At 42.9% G+C, this 17,480-nt stretch overlaps 1 protein-coding gene across 1 annotated transcript in view; it reads right to left on the bottom strand.

The window, feature by feature from the left end:
* HFM1 (helicase for meiosis 1) overlaps nt 1-17,480 on the bottom strand; it is a 307,691-nt gene that overhangs the window by 29,115 nt on the left and 261,096 nt on the right. Inside the window, exons 27-28 of the mRNA XM_073571760.1 lie at nt 13,346-13,503; nt 13,028-13,131 (exon numbers count right to left, since the gene is read on the bottom strand). Of these exons, the coding sequence (XP_073427861.1) occupies nt 13,028-13,131; nt 13,346-13,503 (262 nt within the window). The remainder of the gene's footprint in view (nt 1-13,027; nt 13,132-13,345; nt 13,504-17,480) is intronic.

Raw genomic sequence — 17,480 nt, 5'->3', positions numbered from 1 at the left:
GTGAAGAGAAAAAAGGGAGGAGTTATAGATAATGAGGTGTTGGTCTGTTTTTGTTCAATTTAATCCCTGTAAAACTGGTCATTGTTTTCATAAGTGGTTAGTCCCCTTGACAGGGATCAGCCTTTTAAGTGTTTATGTTATCTGATTTTCGTGATTAAAGAAAAAAAAAAGAAAAGTGATTACAGTAGGGACTGTTGACATAGAAAACCTGATGGCAGTCTTTTAAATAGAACTTGATCCTACCTGAGCATATAATTGCAGGCATTTAGTCCAGGAGAGTCATCATGTTAGGTATGGGGGTCCCAAAAAGTGGGTACACTTTGTTGCTGGCTATTGGGCTCACACGAATTGTCCAATATGTGAGCTAAGTACCATCATTTTTTAGCATGTTTTCTACAGCAGTAATGCGGTTCCAATTTCATATATTCAATTTTTACATCTTATAGGGTTTCAGCGTGCAGCTTTAATTTTTTATTAACCCATGTAGTAGCATTGCCCTACAGATTACAGCTGATTATTCTCATAAGCGGATAATCGCTTTAAACAGTATACTGTATGTTACCATTATTTTAGAGCAATATTCGGTTGTAGATTTGATACTTTCATGAGAGAAGACTCTTACTATAGTTATTTTTGGAGTCTTTTTTCTTAAAGAAATGAGACTAAGGTGTTTTTGTATCTATGAATGAGTAGAAAAGCTGGAGCTTCAATGATGGCTTTGACCAATCACATTTACTGCAGCACTGAAGTAAATGTGAGATTACACAAAAGACCAGTCAGCCATCAGCTAGTAGAGAAAGCTGCTTAATTATTTATTCTAGAAGATAAGAGACTGTAATGAATATTAATGAACAAACCTTTAGATACATACAGTTGTTGCAAGTCAGAAGGATCAGAATAACCATCTCATCGTGCAAATTATATTTATTGTTTTGCTCTCTGAAAATCTTCACCGAGATAACAATATGGTCTTTGTGGCTACCAAACACAGTCATTGGTGACATTATTTCTTTTGCTTTGCTTATATAGCGTTATCATATTCCGCAGCGCTTTAAGGCCCCTTTACATTTATCGATGCACCAGCGATCCCGACCACGATACGACCCGGTCAGGATCGCTGGTGCATCGCTAAATGGTCGCTAGTGAGCTGCCACACAGGCAGATCTCACAGCGATGCAGCAGCGATACAGCGGTCGTTACTTACCTTTCAGACGAGGCGATCCTGACGTTCTCCCGTCCGCGTCCACACGTCGCTCGTCGGCGCCAGCAGGAAGCGCCTGACGAGAAATGGAGCTGCGCGATCAGCAACAGACAGCTGGGGAGCCGGTCGGAGGTAAGTATCACACATAGCGATATCGCTAGCAATATCGCTGCTGCGTCACCAAATCGGTGATGCTGTAGCGATATTGCTAACGATATCGCTATGTGTAAAACCCCCTTTACAGACATCATCTGTATGTCTTTGGGGTGTGGGAGGAAACTCACACAAACACGGGGAGAACATACAAAATCTACCTAAGTTAGACCTTGTGTTACATTCATTTGAGAATGTATCTTCCAGTTTCCACTTTGCTCCAGTCTCCGTTCCTGAACTCTGTTGCATGGCATAAAGAACTCTGAAGTTTTTCTGAATGTCAAATCCAACTTTTCAGGACATAAGAATACAACAGTTTTTATTATTAAAGTGAATGAAGGCTCTCTATACATTTGCCCATCATATTTAAAAACAATTAAACCCATAAGGACCAGGCCTAGTCTGAGCTTAAAGACCAAAAATGATTTTTCATTTTATTGATGTCACATTTCAGAAGCCATAATTTTTTTTAAGCTTTCAATTTCGTAGGTCCTTTGTTTCTCGCGATGAAGTGTATGGCATCATTATACCGTTATTGCTTAATGCTTATTAACTCTTTACGGGGAAAACAGAAAATAATTCTGCTGTAGTTTTTCGACCATTTAAATCTTGCACTATTCACATGCTGCAAAATACAATTCTGGAGTATCTCACTAAAAATAACCCAGTTCCAACAGAGTTTTAAAAGGGATTGGTCTGTCTGACATAAGCTTCTATGGGGAGGTAAGCTTTAGAATGGATCAGGGTAAAACTGTGACCATCCTGTATTTGGACTAATCAAAGGAGACTGACACAGTCCCACATAAAAGATTCATATAGAAAATGAGAAAAATGAAAACATATGTGTAATTGGGCTAAGAGCTAGCTCAGTGATAGGAAACAGAGGGTCACAGTAATCAGTGGGCTAACTCAGGTGTCAGTATTGGGTCCTCTTCTTTTTACTGTATTTATTAATGCCCTTGTAGAGAGCACACAGAGTAATATTTAAAAATTTGCAGATGATACTAAACTTTGCAAGGTGATCAACACAGAGGAAGAAAACTTTATATTTCATACAAATTTTTGTAGGCTCAGGCTAATAAATGACAATTAAAGTTTAAGGCTGGAGTCACACTTAACATATAAAAATACGGTCTGTTTTCTATGGACAAGAACTGCAGAAATGTTCCCTGAACAGTGATCCGTATGTCATCCGTGTGCAATGCCAGGATGCGATTTTCTCGCATCCAAACATCTGTGTGACATCCGTATGGCATCCGTACGGCAAGATTTTCTTGTCGGCTTGCAAAATGGACATATAATGGATCCATGGCCTCAAATATTCATAAAAACATATATATAGTCTAGATATATATATATCAGTGAAACACATAAATATATATATATATATATATATATATATATATATATTTCATACAGAGGTAGATAGCAGAATAGCCGATAATTCAATTGTCAGCTTCTGTAAAATCATTACAGAACCCGACAGGATATGAGACATGGTTTACATACAGTAACTACTGCATATCCATTAGATTTATATATGTATCTCACTAATAATGTTAGTAGTGTCTGTGTGTAAAATTTTGGAGCTGTAGGTGTTAAATTAAATGATTAATTCACAGAAAAACTTGTGTGGGCTTCCGCGCAATTTGCTCCGCCAGAGAGGGCAAGCCAGTGACTGAGGACAGAAATTACTAGCCTAGAAGGGGACCATTGTTTGTGCAACACCCACAGCTAAAAAAAATCTGCCCCCAACTAGCCCAGAAAAGGCGCATCTGTAAGATGCGTCAATTCTGGCATTTAAAGTTGTGGCCAAAAGTATTGACACCCCTGCAATTTTGTCAGATAATACTTTTTTCTTCCTGAAAATGATTGCAAACACAAATTCTTTGGTATTATTATCTTCATTTAATTTGTCTTAAATGAAAAAACACAAAAGAGAATGAAGCTGTCAGTATTCCGGGTTTTCTAAATCACCTTGTGAATTAATTTGCCCTTTGTTAAGATGGAGGTTGCTGTTTTTGTGTGCCCTACTTCCTGTTCATGTGTATAAAACCGGCTCAGGTGTTGCCTTTCCTTGCTGGAGTATTCTGCTTCCTTCAGCTGTGCTGCTGGTTTCTTAGTGTGCTTCCGCTGTGGCTCTGGACATTCCCTGTTCTCTGTAGGAAAGCTGCACTCATCTTTGGAACTTAACCCTTGGTTCACTGTATCTGGTAATAACTGTGTTCCTGAACTATGTGTGGTTCTTAACCCTTCACTCTTCCCCAATGAGAGCAGTCAGAACTGTCACCTACCGTATGCCTTAATGTGAACCTGTTCCTGGACTCACCTGTGTTCATGCCGCTCCAGGGATCAACTTGTGAATCAGCTTTTGGACTTTCCTGTGCGCGTCTGGCATTTACCTATAGACTTGTTCTGGACTTCCCTGTGCTTGCTACATACCTGATTGGACTCTCTCTGCATCACTACGTTGTGAACTGTGCCACGTCACCTGAGTGTTACACTCACCTTGGATCACATGTTTATGAGGACCCTGTCTTAGGAACTTTACTGAATTGCTATATAGCTTTAGGACTTGTCTCATTTCAGGTTATCAGCATATTGTTTTTGGGTGTCACTGCTGTTATAAAATACACTATTTGCACTAAAGTAACCTGCTTCTGTCTGTTCATTGCCCCACGCTATCAGAATCCTCGAGTTCCTACAATAGTATTACAGGATACTCCAGCCAAAAAGAGGTTTCTGCTGGGGCAATGTCACAGTCACAAGCAGACAAGATGTTTTCTATGATTAACTCCTTGCAGCAGGAGGTGGGGGCTATACAAAATAAGCTCAGAGACTTAGAGTCCCAGGTGGACCACAATGCACAGGTGTTTGGTCAGGCTCTCCAGGATCTACATACCAGGACGGAAGTCCTGGAGGCCTTACCTACTGAGCGTATACCGTCCCCCAGTATGCCCAAGTTGCCCCCATTCCGGTTTAATGGTGACCGAAGCCAATTTCGTGGGTTTGTTAATCAATGCATATTATTTTTTGATGTACATGCCTCTTACTACCGGTCTGATAGATCTAAGGTTTTATGTATTATTATGTCGTTGACATCACGGGCTCTGGCTTGGGCAAATCCTATGGTTGAAAGTCACGATACCTGTCTAAATAATTTGGATGATTTTCTGACATCTATGGCGCAAATGTTCGACGATCCCAACCGCCGTGCCACCGCTGAATCTGCCCTGCTGTCCTTACGCCAGGGGAAGCGCTCAGTCATAGAATATGTTACCGAATTTAAGAGGTTAGTGGTGGATACCAACTGGGAAAACAATGCTTTATTGCCAATTTTTAGGAAAGGTTTATCCAGTGCAATCAAGGATGAGCTAGCTCGTTTCGAGTCCCCACAGGAGTTCGAGTCGTTTTTACAACACTGTGCGTATTGACATTCGCCTAACGGAACGCATACAAGAGAAATGGGCAGCTTTAAATCGCATTGCTAATTTTTCTCTTCCATCTAGGGAAACTACAGGCAAAAACCCACGGGAGACCGAGGAGGTGCCTATGCAAGTGGACTCGCTACAAAGACGTGAGAATAATGAACGCCAGGAATACCGTTTCCGTGAACGATTATGTTTTTATTGTGGTCAATCAGACCATTTCCTCATTAATTGTCCTAAATGTCCCAGGCGACCTAACAAGGTGTTAGCGGCAGTAGGGAATTATGACAATATGGATGCTGAGTCTGAAGTTTCGGAGACCAGTCTACACCTAGACGCTGTGTTTCCCCCAACATTGATGTCGACTTCCCCTAAAGATCAAGGGGAAAAATATTCACATTGTTCTCTTCCTATTCAGATTCTGTGGGAAGGTCAGTGGATACCAAGTTCTGCCATGATAGACTCTGGAGCAGGTGGGAATTTCATGGATTCTCTCATGGATTCAAAGTCTCTCATACAATCCTTATTGAAAAAATGACTAAGTATGGAATGGACAAGGCAACTGTTAGGTGGATTCATAACTGGCTTAGTGATCGGACCCAAAGAGTGGTCGTAAATGGCTGCACATCCAGTTGGAAGAATGTTTCAAGTGGGGTACCACAGGGCTCTGTCCTGGGCCCTGTATTGTTCAACATCTTTATCAACGATTTAGATGAAGGAATTGAGGGTAAACTGATTAAATTTGCTGATGACACAAAGCTAGGAGGGATAGCTAATACTAGAGAAGAGAGAGAGAGGATTCAAAAAGATTTAAATAAACTGGAGAAGTGGGCAGCAACTAACAGAATGGTTTTTAACAGGGAGAAATGCAAAGTACTACATCTGGGCAATAAAAATGAAAAAAGCATATATAGAATGGGAGGAATAGGGCTAAGTGACAGCACATGTGAAAAAGACTTGGGTATACTAATAGATCACAGACTGAATATGAGTCAACAGTGTGATGCAGCAGCAAAAAAGGCAAATGCAATTCTAGGATGTATTAACAGAAGCATACAGTCTAGATCACGTGAAGTCATTATTTCCCTCTACTCCTCTTTGGTCAGACCTCATCTGGAATATTGTGTCCAGTTTTGGGCACCACATTTTAAAAAAGACATCAACAAACTGGAGCAAGTTCAGAAAAGAGCGACCAGAATGGTGACCGGTCTGCAAACCCTGTCTTATGAGGAAAGGTTGCAGGATTTGGGAATGTTTAGTTTGCAAAAGAGAAGACTGAGAGGAGACTTAATAGCTGTCTACAAATATCTAAAGGGCTGTCACATTGTAGAAGGATCAACTTTATTCTCATTTGCACAAGGAAAGACTAGAAGCAATGGGATGAAACTGAATGGGAAGAGACACAGATTAGATATTAGAAAAAACTTTTTGACAGTTAGAGTGATCAATGAGTGGAACAGGCTGCCACGAGAAGTGGTGAGTTCTCCTTCAATGGAAGTCTTCAAACAGAGGCTGGACAGACATCTGACTGGGATGATTTAGCGAATCCTGCTTTGAGCAGGGGGTTGGACCAGATGGCCCAGGAGGTCCCTTCCAACTCTACGATTCTATGATTCTATGATTCTATGATTCTTTTGCCAGGAAACATGGTATAAGGACACAACTAAGAGCTTCGCCAGTCACCATGGAAACGGTGGATGGTTCCCCATTAACTTCTGGACCAGTAGACCGGGAAACGGTGCTCCTGGAGTGTAAGATGGAACCAGACCATCAGGAAACCCTTTCATTTATGCTAATATCTTCTCATTTTCCTACAATTTTAGGAATTCCCTGGCTACGGTCGCAAAATCCAAACATCAATTGGGAAACCAAGGAGATATCCTTCCCCTCGAAGGGTAGTCCTACCACCTGTCCAACAATCACGGTTCCAGTTACCCGGGACGTGGAAGAGGCAATACAGGTACCCACTCTACCTCTAGTTTACCAGGAATTCGCAGATGTTTGTGATAAAAGGAAGGCAGACCAACTCCCACCACATAGACCATATGACTGCCCCATAGAATTGCTTCCTGGGTGCAGCGATCCCTTTTGGCCATGTTTACCCGCTGGCAGCTCCAGAACTAAAAACATTACGAGAGTATATAGATGAGAACCTAGCCAAGGGGTTTATCCGACCATCCTCTTCACCAGCGGGAGCCCCAATATTCTTTGTAAAGAAGAAAGATGGGACTCTAAGACCCTGCATTGACTACCGGGAGCTAAATAAGGTAACCATTCGTAACAGGTACCCGTTGCCGCTAATTCCTGAAATGTTGGAAAGAGTTTGTCAAGCCAAGGGGTTTACCAAATTAGACCTTCGTGGGGCATATAATTTACTCCGTATACGTCCCGGAGACGAATGAAGGTCGGCTTTTAGATGCCGGTATGGACATTTTGAATAATTAGTGATGCCATTCGGACTGTGTAACGCTCCTGCTGCTTTTCAACACTTAGCCAATGATATCTTCAGGGATTTATTGGACCATTATGTGGTAATTTACCTGGATGACATCTTAATCTTCTCTGAATCTCTACAGGAACATCAGGAACATTTCAAGACCGTGCTCAGACGTTTAAGAGAGAATCATTTATACATCAAACTCGAAAAATGTGAGTTTCATTGCTCCGAAATTCAATTTCTGGGCTATATTATTTCTCCCCAGGGATTGAACATGGAATCCAGCAAGATCCAGGTGATCATAGACTGGCCGGTACCAGGAAACATCAAAGAGGTACAACGATTTATTGGTTTTGCTAATTTTTTATAGACGTTTTATCCGGAATTTTTCGGAAATTGTCCGTCCCATCACGCTCCTTACTAAGAAGGGGAAGAAGTTTGTATGGTCTTCGCAAGCCCAGGAAGCCTTTGACCGCCTCAAGGTTTGTTTTACCACGGCTCCGATATTAATGCATCCGGATCCTGCACTGCCTTTCATCGTGGAGGTGGACGCTTCTGACTGGGAGCTATCCTCTCACAACGAACCGGAGACAAAGGTTTGCTGCACCCGTGTCCCTTCTTTTCGCGCAGGTTATCTTCTGCTGAACTAAATTATGACATTGCAGATAAGGAACTTTTGGCAATCATTTCCGCCTTTAAAGAATGGAGACACCATTTGCAGGGAGCAACTCAACAGGTAGTAGTGCTTACAGATCATCGTAATTTGGAATTTCTTAAATCCGCCAGGTGTCTTTCTCCCCGACAAGCTAGGTGGAGTTTGTTCTTGAACCAGTTCGATTTTATTATCTCGTACCACCCAGGTTCACGTAGTGGGAAGGCCGATGCATTATCACGAATCCACACGGTAGACTCCATGCCTGGGACCCCGTCTAAGACCATATTGTCTGATGCCAATTTCATAGGAGTGCTCCAGGACCAGGACTTGTGGGAGGAGATCAAGCTGGCCTATGACGGTGATGCATTTCTTGCTGCTCCACCTGACAACGTGAATCTTGTCTTTCAGAATGGTGTGTGGCTTAGAGATCAACGTATTTACGTCCCAGAGGCTGTGAGACTTCGAATCCTCAAATTGGTCCATGACTCCGTATTGGCTGGTCATAGGGGGGTACAGAAGACTCAGGAATTTTTAAGTCGTTTTTTCTGGTGGCCTACCTGCTTAAAAGATGTGAATGAGTATGTCCGCTCTTGTGAGGTTTGTGCCCGGTACAAAGTTCCTCGTGTTTCACCTACTGGTCTTCTCAAACCACTACCCTTACCATCTCGCCCTTGGGGGTCTATTTCGATGGACTTTATTGTGGAATTAACCACCTCTGGCGGTAAAAACACTATTTTGGTGGTAGTGGACCGTTTAACAAAGGCGGCCCATTTTATTCCTTGTACCGGTCTCCCCTCAGCTACAGTGGATCTGGTTATCCAGAACGTTTTCTGGCTGCATGGGGTACCAGATGAGATCATCTCTGACAGGGGAATACAGTTTACCTCTAGGTTTTGGAAAGAATTTTGCTCTGCGCTCCACATTAATGTTTGCTTGTCTTCTGCATACCATCCTCAGACCAACGGGCAGACCGAACGTACCAATCAAACCTTGGAGCAATATCTACGCTGCTACGTCAGTCATTTGCAGGATGACTGGCTGAAGCTACTTCCTTTAGCAAAATTTTCGTTCAACAACTCACAGAGCAGTTCCACGAAGGTAACTCCTTTTTTTGCCAATCTGGGATATCATCCAAATATTCTCCCTAGGTCTCCGGTTGTCTCTTCGGTACCGGCGGTTCAAGACAGAGTGGAGCTGTTGCAACGTAATCTTGAAGTTTTAAAGGACTCCCTGACTGTAGCACAGGAGCGTTACAAGAAGTCGGCTGATAGGTTCCGGAAACCAGCACCTTTGTATAAGGTAGGAGACTCAGTTTGGTTATCTACCAAGAATCTAAGGTTGGGTGTTCCTTCACAGAAACTGGGACAGAAGTTCATTGGTCCATTCAAGATTACAGGGATTGTGAGCTCCATTGCTTGTCGGCTGAAGCTACCACCAACTCTAAAGGTACACCCAGTATTTCATGTTTCTTTATTAAAACCGGTTTCTCCTAACTAGTTTCAGGGACGTATCATACCTCCTCCACCAGTGTTGGTTAATGGCGAAGAACAATTTGTGGTCCAGGACATTATTGATGCAAGACTGCATCGAAACCGGCTTCAGTATCAAGTTAGATGGCAGGGTTACTCTCCTGAAGAGGATTCCTGGGAACCAGTAAGGCCTGTTTCACACTTCCGTTTTTTCAAATCCATCAAAATCCGTTGTTTTCCGTAAAAAAACGGATCCGCCATTTTTTGCAGGATCCGTTTTTTTTGTCCCATAGACTTCCATTACGGTTACCGCGGATCCGTCAAAAAAACGGATCCGTTTTTAAAAAAACGGATCCGTTGGCATCAGTTTCCGTCAAAAAAACGGAAACGGATCCGTTTGGCGGACACAAAAACGGAAGTGTGAAACAGGCCTAACTAACATCAATGCTCCCCTGAAGGTTGCTCAGTTTCATCGGAGATACCCAGACAAACCTGGTCCGGGTTCGTCCTGAGGCTGTTTCTGGGGGGGGGGGGGGGTAATGTCAGTATTCCGGGTTTTCTAAATCACCTTGTGAATGAATTTGCCCTTTGTTAAGATGGAGGTTGCTGTTTGTGTGCCCTACTTCCTGTTCATGTGTATAAAACCGGCTCAAGTGCTGCCTTTCCTTGCTGGAGTATTCTGCTTCCTTCAGCTGTGCTGCTGGCTTCTTAGTGTGCTTCTGCTGTGGCTCTGGACATTCCCTGTTCTCTGTAGGAAAGCTGCACTCATCTTTGGAACTTAACCCTTGGTTCACTGTATCTGGTAAGAACTGTGTTCCTGAACTATGTGTGGTTCTTAACCCTTCACTCTCCCCCAAGGAGAGCAGTCGGAACTGTCACCTACCGTATGCCTTAATGTGAACCTGTTCCTGGACTCACCTGTGTTCATGCCGCTCCAGGGATCAACTTGTGAATCAGCTTTTGGACTTTCCTGTGCTCTTGCTGCATCTGGGATTTACCTGTGCTTGCTACATACCTGATTGGACTCTCTCTGCATCACTACGTTGTGAACTGTGCCACGTCACCTGAGTGTTACACTCACCTTGGATCACATGTTTATGAGGACCCTGTCTTAGGAACTTTAGTGAATTGCTATATAGCTTTAGGACTTGTCTCATTTCAGGTTATCAGCATATTGTTTTTGGGTGTCACTGCTGTTATAAAATACACTATTTGCACTAAAGTAACCTGCTTCTGTCTGTTCATTGCCCCACGCTATCAGAATCCTCGAGTTCCTACAATAGTATTACAGAAGCAAAAACATTGATCATTTCACACACAACTCCAAAAATGGGCCAGACAAAAGTATTGGCACCCTCAGCCTAATACTTGGTTGCACAACCTTTAGCCAAAATAACTGCGACCAACCGCTTCTGGTAACTATCAATTTTCTTACAATGCTCTGCTGGAATTTTAAACCATTCTTCTTTGGCAAACTGCTCCAGGTCCCTGATATTTGAAGGGTGCCTTCTCCAAACTGCCATTTTTAGATCTCTCCACAGGTGTTCTATGGGATTCAGGAATGGACTCATTGCTGGCCACCTTAGAAGTCTCCAGTGCTTTCTCTCAAACCATTTTCTAGTGCTTTTTGAAGTGTGTTTTGGGTCATTGTCTTGCTGGAAGACCCATGACTTCTGAGGGAGACCCAGCTTTCTCACACTGGGCCCTACATTATGCTGCAAAATTTGTTGGTAGTCTTCAGACTTCATAATGCCATGCACACGGTCAAGCAGTCCAGTGCCAGAGGCAGCAAAGCAACCCCAAAACATCAGGGAACCTCCGCCATGTTTGACTGTAGGGACCATGTTCTTTTCTTTGAATGCCTCTTTTTTTTTCTCCTGTAAACTCTATGTTGATGCCTTTGCCCAAAAAGCTCTACTTTTGTCTCATCTGACCAGAGAACATTCTTCCAAAACGGTTTAGGCTTTTTCAGGTAAGTTTTGGCAAACTCCAGCCTGGCTTTTTTATGTCTCGGGGTAAGAAGTGGGGTCTCCTACCATACAGTCCCTTTTCATTCAGACGCCGACGGATAGTACGGGTTGACACTGTTGTACCCTCGGACTGCAGGGCAGCTTGAACTTGTTTGGATGTTAGTCGAGGTTCTTTATCCAACATCCGCACAATCTTGCGTTGAAATCTCTTGTCAATTTTTCTTTTTCATCCACATCTAGGGAGGTTAGCCACAGTGCCATGGGCGTTAAACTTCTTGATGACACTGCGCATGGTAGACACAGGAACATTCAGGTCTTTGGAGATGGACTTGTAGCCTTGAGATTGCTCATGCTTCCTCACAATTTGGTTTCTCAAGTCCTCAGACAGTTCTTTGGTCTTCTTTCTTTTCTCCATGCTCAATGTGGTACACACAAGGACAGAGGTTGAGTTAACTTTAATCCATGTCAACTGGCTGCAAGTGTGATTTAGTTATTGCCACTACATGTTAGGTGCCACAGGTAAGTTACAGGTGCTGTTAATTACACAAATTAGAGAAGCATCACATGATTTTTCAAACAGTGCCAATACTTTTGTCCATCCTCTTTTTTTTATGTTTGGTGTGGAATTATATCCAATTTGGCTTTAGGACAATTCTTTTTGTGTTTTTTCATTTAAGACAAATTAAATGAAGATAATAATACCAAAGAATTTGTGTTTGCAATCATTTTCAGGAAGAAACTGAGTATTATCTGACAGAATTGCAGGGGTGTCAATACTTTTGGCCACAACTGTATACCAGGATGAGGAGCCGTGTCTAACAGGATGAGGAGCCGTGTCTAACAGGATGAGGAGCCGTGTCTAACAGGATGAGGAGCCGTGTCTAACAGGATGAGGAGCCGTGTCTAACAGGATGAGGAGCCGTGTCTAACAGGATGAGGAGCCGTGTCTAACAGGATGAGGAGCCGTGTCTACCATGATGGGGAGCCGTGTATACCAGGATGGGGGCAATTAGTACAGAATTGAGGGATATTACCCCTATAATACTGTTTCACAGCCGATCCTCACCACCCATAACAGTGCGCAGTGTGTTATGACCACATATTTTGCTTGAAATTTTTTTCTTATTTTTCTCCTCTAAAACCTTGGTACGTCTTATGGTCTGATGCATCATATGTAGTATGAAAAATACGGTATGGTTTTCCCTGAAAACCCAAAGCATTTCAGAATCAAACATACCTGACTGATATCATAAAGCCAGTGCCCGATACATACTGCTCATGGATTGTGCAGTATGTATCAGTTGTTAGGTTCACTTTAATTAACTGACTTCCCAATGTTAAAAATGGGCAGGAGAATAGTGTTTAAAATGCCATACGACAAAGTGCGACTTTTTATGCATGTTAAAAATGGTTCCACATCTTTTTAAGACAGCTATGACTTGTCTATAATAAGAAACTTTTTTGAGCTTTTATGTAGAAATGCAATTATAAAAAAGTTGCACTTCATGCCAAAAGGATAACCACACTCCATTGTTTTGTCATATCAAAGGTGTAGGTAACTAAAGTATGATGTAATTACGGTAATGGCATAAAGGATTAATTAGGCTTAGGCATGAATGACAGTCAAATGTCACACCTTGCGCAAAAAATGTGGCGCAAGCGCAATGATAAATGTCTTTAAAGTCTCATAGCTTTTAGTCAATTGGTACTTTACCATACTGAGAGCTTATCAGGTTTATACTAAGCTGATCTGATGTGGAAACTCTCTTGGTTTCAATTTTTCTTTTCCAAATTCCTGACTTTAACAGGACAGAATCCCTGGAAGGAAAACAAAGCTAATTACATGTAGCAGAGTGACCAGCAGTTCATGTAGTAAATCCAGTATGCAGTTTGCCAAGAAAAATTACAGTACTGCTGCTAAATGGAGTGTTAATTTCTCCAGTTGAGGTCCACTCTATAAATATAGCACTGGTCTTATGAGCTGGAGACAATCAGATCTTCTCTACAAAACTGATTTAACATGATCACTTACATGATTTTCTGCTTAAATACAATATGGTTATCTGAATCTCCAATAATGAGAGAGACGTGATGTGAGGCAGAAGCTGTTCTCTTTTTCTGTAGCTGCTCAAAGTTTGTTAATTTAACAGTGACAAGAATTTCACCCATTGTGGGACTATATCTTCCTACCTGACAGAGAGAAAAATAAAGATGGATCATAAACAGCAATCATTTATTTATATAAATGATCTACAGAAGGTACAAAATGTGTCACATATTTTGATATATTAATTTTAGAAAACACACCAAAAATAAGCTAACAACAGGATGTCCTGTTGTTAAGACCCACCGACAATTAGTTGTAAACTAAGGAAAACTGATAGAAAGTCATTAATTTCCTACCAGCACTATTAGGCAGGAGTCACACTGGCGAGAAATACGTACGAGTGCTATGTGAGAAAAAAATCGCATAGCACTCGTCTCAATGTTAATCTATGGGGAAGCACCCATCATCCGATTTTTATTCGGTCGTCCATGACAGCACCACCTGAGAGAGGGGATCCGCCCTTCAGGAACAGGAAACCTACAGATACAAAAGGGCGGCACCTCTCCCACGCATCAGGTGGTTTCCTGTTCCTAGAGGACACGACTCCCTACAAATCGTCCATCATGGATCGTCGAGGATTCCCAGGCTGGCTGACCGACCCAGGTAGCGGGGGGGTCTCCTACCTCGGTCAGCGCGGGGTCTCTGGAAGTGCCACGGTGGGGCCGGGTAGGTTTCCACGGCAGTGGACGGAGCAGGTGGAGCAAGGGGTCCGGTGGACAGCCATCTCCAAAGTGCCAGCACCAGGAGGTATGTATGCCCCGGGCCCCTCCTGGTGCGTTCCCCCCGGGGTCCGGTCTTCTCCCCATCAGGGCCGACGTTGGCGCCCAGTCAGCGGGCGCAGAGAGACGCACATGGGGGCTGGAGGCATTTTTGAGCCGAGGGCGCCGTGCCGGATCCTTTCCGCGCACTCTCGCGGTCTCATGTGACCCTGGACCTAATTGCCATGGATGGAATATTACGTCACAGTGATCAGCGGCGCCCACGTGGTGAGCGCCGCTGATCGCGGCCGGGTGTCAGCTGATTATCACAGCTGACACCCGACACAATGTGTCAGGGGCGGTCACGGACCGCCCCCGACACGTTAACCCCTTGCACACCGCGATCAAACACGATCGCGGTGTACCGGGGGTTAAAGGGAAGCATCGGCAGGGAGGGGGCTCCCTCCGTGCTTCCCTGAGCCCCCCACGGCAGCGCAATGTGCAGCGCTGCTGCGGGGGGCTCCTTTCCTGCAGGTCCCCGGATCCAATATGGATCAGCAATCTGTCACAGGACAGTTATGTCCCCCCTGGGACATTTGTAATAAAGTAAAAAAAAAAAAAGTGTAAAAATAATTTAAAAAAAAATCGCTAAATAAATTAGAAAAAAAAAAAAAAAAAATTCCCCAATAAATTCATTTTTTGGAAATAAAAAAACCCCAAAACAATAAAAGTACACAAATTTGGTATCGCCGCGTCCGTAACGACCCGCCCTATAAAACTGTCCCAATAGTTAACCCCTTAAGCGAACCCCTTAAAAAATAAAAATAAAAATCGAAGCAAAAAATAATGATTTATTATCATACCGCCGAACAAAAAGCGCAATAACGCGCGATCAAAAAGTCGCATATAAATATCCATGGTACCGCTGAAAACGTCATCTTGTCCCGCAAAAAACGAGCTGCCACACAGCATCTTCAGCGAAAAAATAAAAAAGTTATAGCTCGCAGAATAAAGAGATGCAAAAATAATTATTTTTTATATAAAATTGTTTTCATAGCATAAAAGCGCCAAAACAAAAAAAAACGACCTAAATGAGGTATCGCTGTAACCGTACTGACCCGAAGAATAAAACCGCCTTATAAATTTTACCGCACCCGGAACGGCGTAAACGCACCACCCAAAAGAAATTAATGAAACGCTGGTTTTTGTAAATTCTGCATCCCAAAAAACAAAATAAAAAGCGATCAAAAAATGTCACGTGCCCGAAAATGGTATCAATAAAAACGTCAACTCGTCCCACAAAAAATAAGACCTCACATGACTCGGTGGGTCAAAATATGGAAAAATTATAGCTCTCAATATGTGGTGATGCAAAAACTATTTTTACAATAAAAAGTGTCTTTTAGAGTGTGACAGCTGCCAAACATAAAAACCGCCGTAAATAGTAAATCAAACCCCCCGTTATCACCCCCTTAGTTAGGGAAAAATGATAAAATTAAAAGAAAATGTATTTATTTATATTCCATTTTCCCATTAGGGCTAGGGTTAGAGCTAGGGTTAGGGCTAGGGTTAGGGCTAGGGTTAGGATTAGGGCTAGGATTAGGGTTAGGGGTGTGTTGGGGTTAGGGTTGGAGTTAGAATTAGGGGTTCCCACTGTTTGGGCACATCAGGTGCTCTCCAAATGCAACATGGCATCTGATCTCAATTACGGCCAATTCTGCGTTGAAAAAGTCAAATGGTGCTCCTTCCAAACTCTGCCATGCGCCCAAACAGTGTTTTACCCCCACATATGGGGTATCAGCCTACTCAGGACAAATTGCAAAACAACTTTTGGGGTCCAATTTCTCCTGTTACCCTTAGGAAAATAAAAAATTGGGGGCAAAAATATCATTTTTGTGGAAAAAAATGATTTTTTTATTTTCACGCCCGGGCGTTATAAACTTCTGTGAAGCACTTGGGGGTTCAAAGTGCTCACCACACATCTAGATAAGTTCCATGGGGGATCTAGTTTCCAAAATGGGGTCACTTGGGAGTTTCAATAGTTTAGGTACATCAGGGGCTCTCCAAACGCACACGACACCTGCAGACCATTCCATCAAAGTCTGCATTCCAAAACGTCACTAGTTCCCTTCCGAGCCCCGACGTGTGCCCATACAGTAATTTTCTCCCACATATGGGGTATCCGCGTACTCAGGACAAATTGGACAACAACTTTTGGGGTCCAGTTTCTCCTGGTACCCTTGAAAAAAAAAAATTGGGGACTAATTGATCATGTTTGTGGAAAAAATATGATTTTTTTATTTTCATGCCCGGGCATTATAAACTTCTGTTAAGCCCTTGGGGGTTCAAAGTGCTCAACACATCTAGATAAGTTCCTTAGGGGGTCTAGTTTCCAAAATGGGGTCACTTGTGGGGAGTTTCCACTGTTTAGGTACATCAGGGGCTCTCCAAAAGCAACATGACACCCGCAGACCATTCCATCAAAGTCTGCATTCCAAAACGTCACTACTTCCCTTCCGAGCCCCGACATGTGCCCATACAGTAGTTTTCTCCCACATATGGGGTGTCAGCGTACTCAGGACAAATTGGACAACAACTTTTGGGGTCCAATTTCTCCTGGTACCATTGGGAAAATAAAAAAATTGGTGACTAAAAGATCATGTTTGTGGAAAAAATACGTTTTTTTTATTTTCACGCCCAGGCATTATAAACTTCTGTGAAGCACTGGGGGGTTCAAAGTTCTCACAACACATCTAGATAAGCTCCTTGGGGGGGTCTAGTTTCCAAAATGGTGTCATTTGTGGGGGGTTTCCACTGTTTTGGTACATCAGGGGCTTTCCAAACGCGACATGGTGTCCGATCTCAATTCCAGCCAAAAATGTCAAATGGCGCTGCTTCCCTTCTGAGCTCTGCCATGCGCCCAAATAGTGGTTTACCCCCACATGTGGGGTATCAGCATACTCAGGACAAATTGCACAATAACTTTTAGGGTCCTGTTACCCTTGGTAAAATGAAAATTGGGGGTGAAAAGATCATTTTTGTGGAAAAAATATGATTTTTTAATTGTACAGCTGTACGTTATAAACTTCTGTGAAGCCCTTGTGGGTTCACAGTTCTCACCACATATCTAGATAAGTTCCCTGGGGGGTCTAGTTTCCAAAATGGGGTCACTTGTGGGGGGTTTCCACTGTTTAGGCACATCAGGGGCTCTCCAAATGCGACATGGCGTCCGATCTGAATTCCAGCCACTTTTGCATTGAAAAAGTCAAACGGCGCTCCTTCCCTTCTGAGCTCTGCCATGCGCCGAAACAGTGATTCCCCCCCAACATATCGGGTATCAGCGTACTCAAGACAAATTGCAC

The sequence above is a fragment of the Dendrobates tinctorius genome, unplaced genomic scaffold (genome assembly GCF_039654945.1).
Source record: "Dendrobates tinctorius isolate UK_male_01 unplaced genomic scaffold, ASM3965494v1 ptg000029l, whole genome shotgun sequence".
NCBI lineage: Eukaryota > Metazoa > Chordata > Amphibia > Anura > Dendrobatidae > Dendrobates > Dendrobates tinctorius.
Note: the sequence above shows the minus strand (reverse complement) of the source record. Positions and strands in the feature narration are given on the sequence as shown.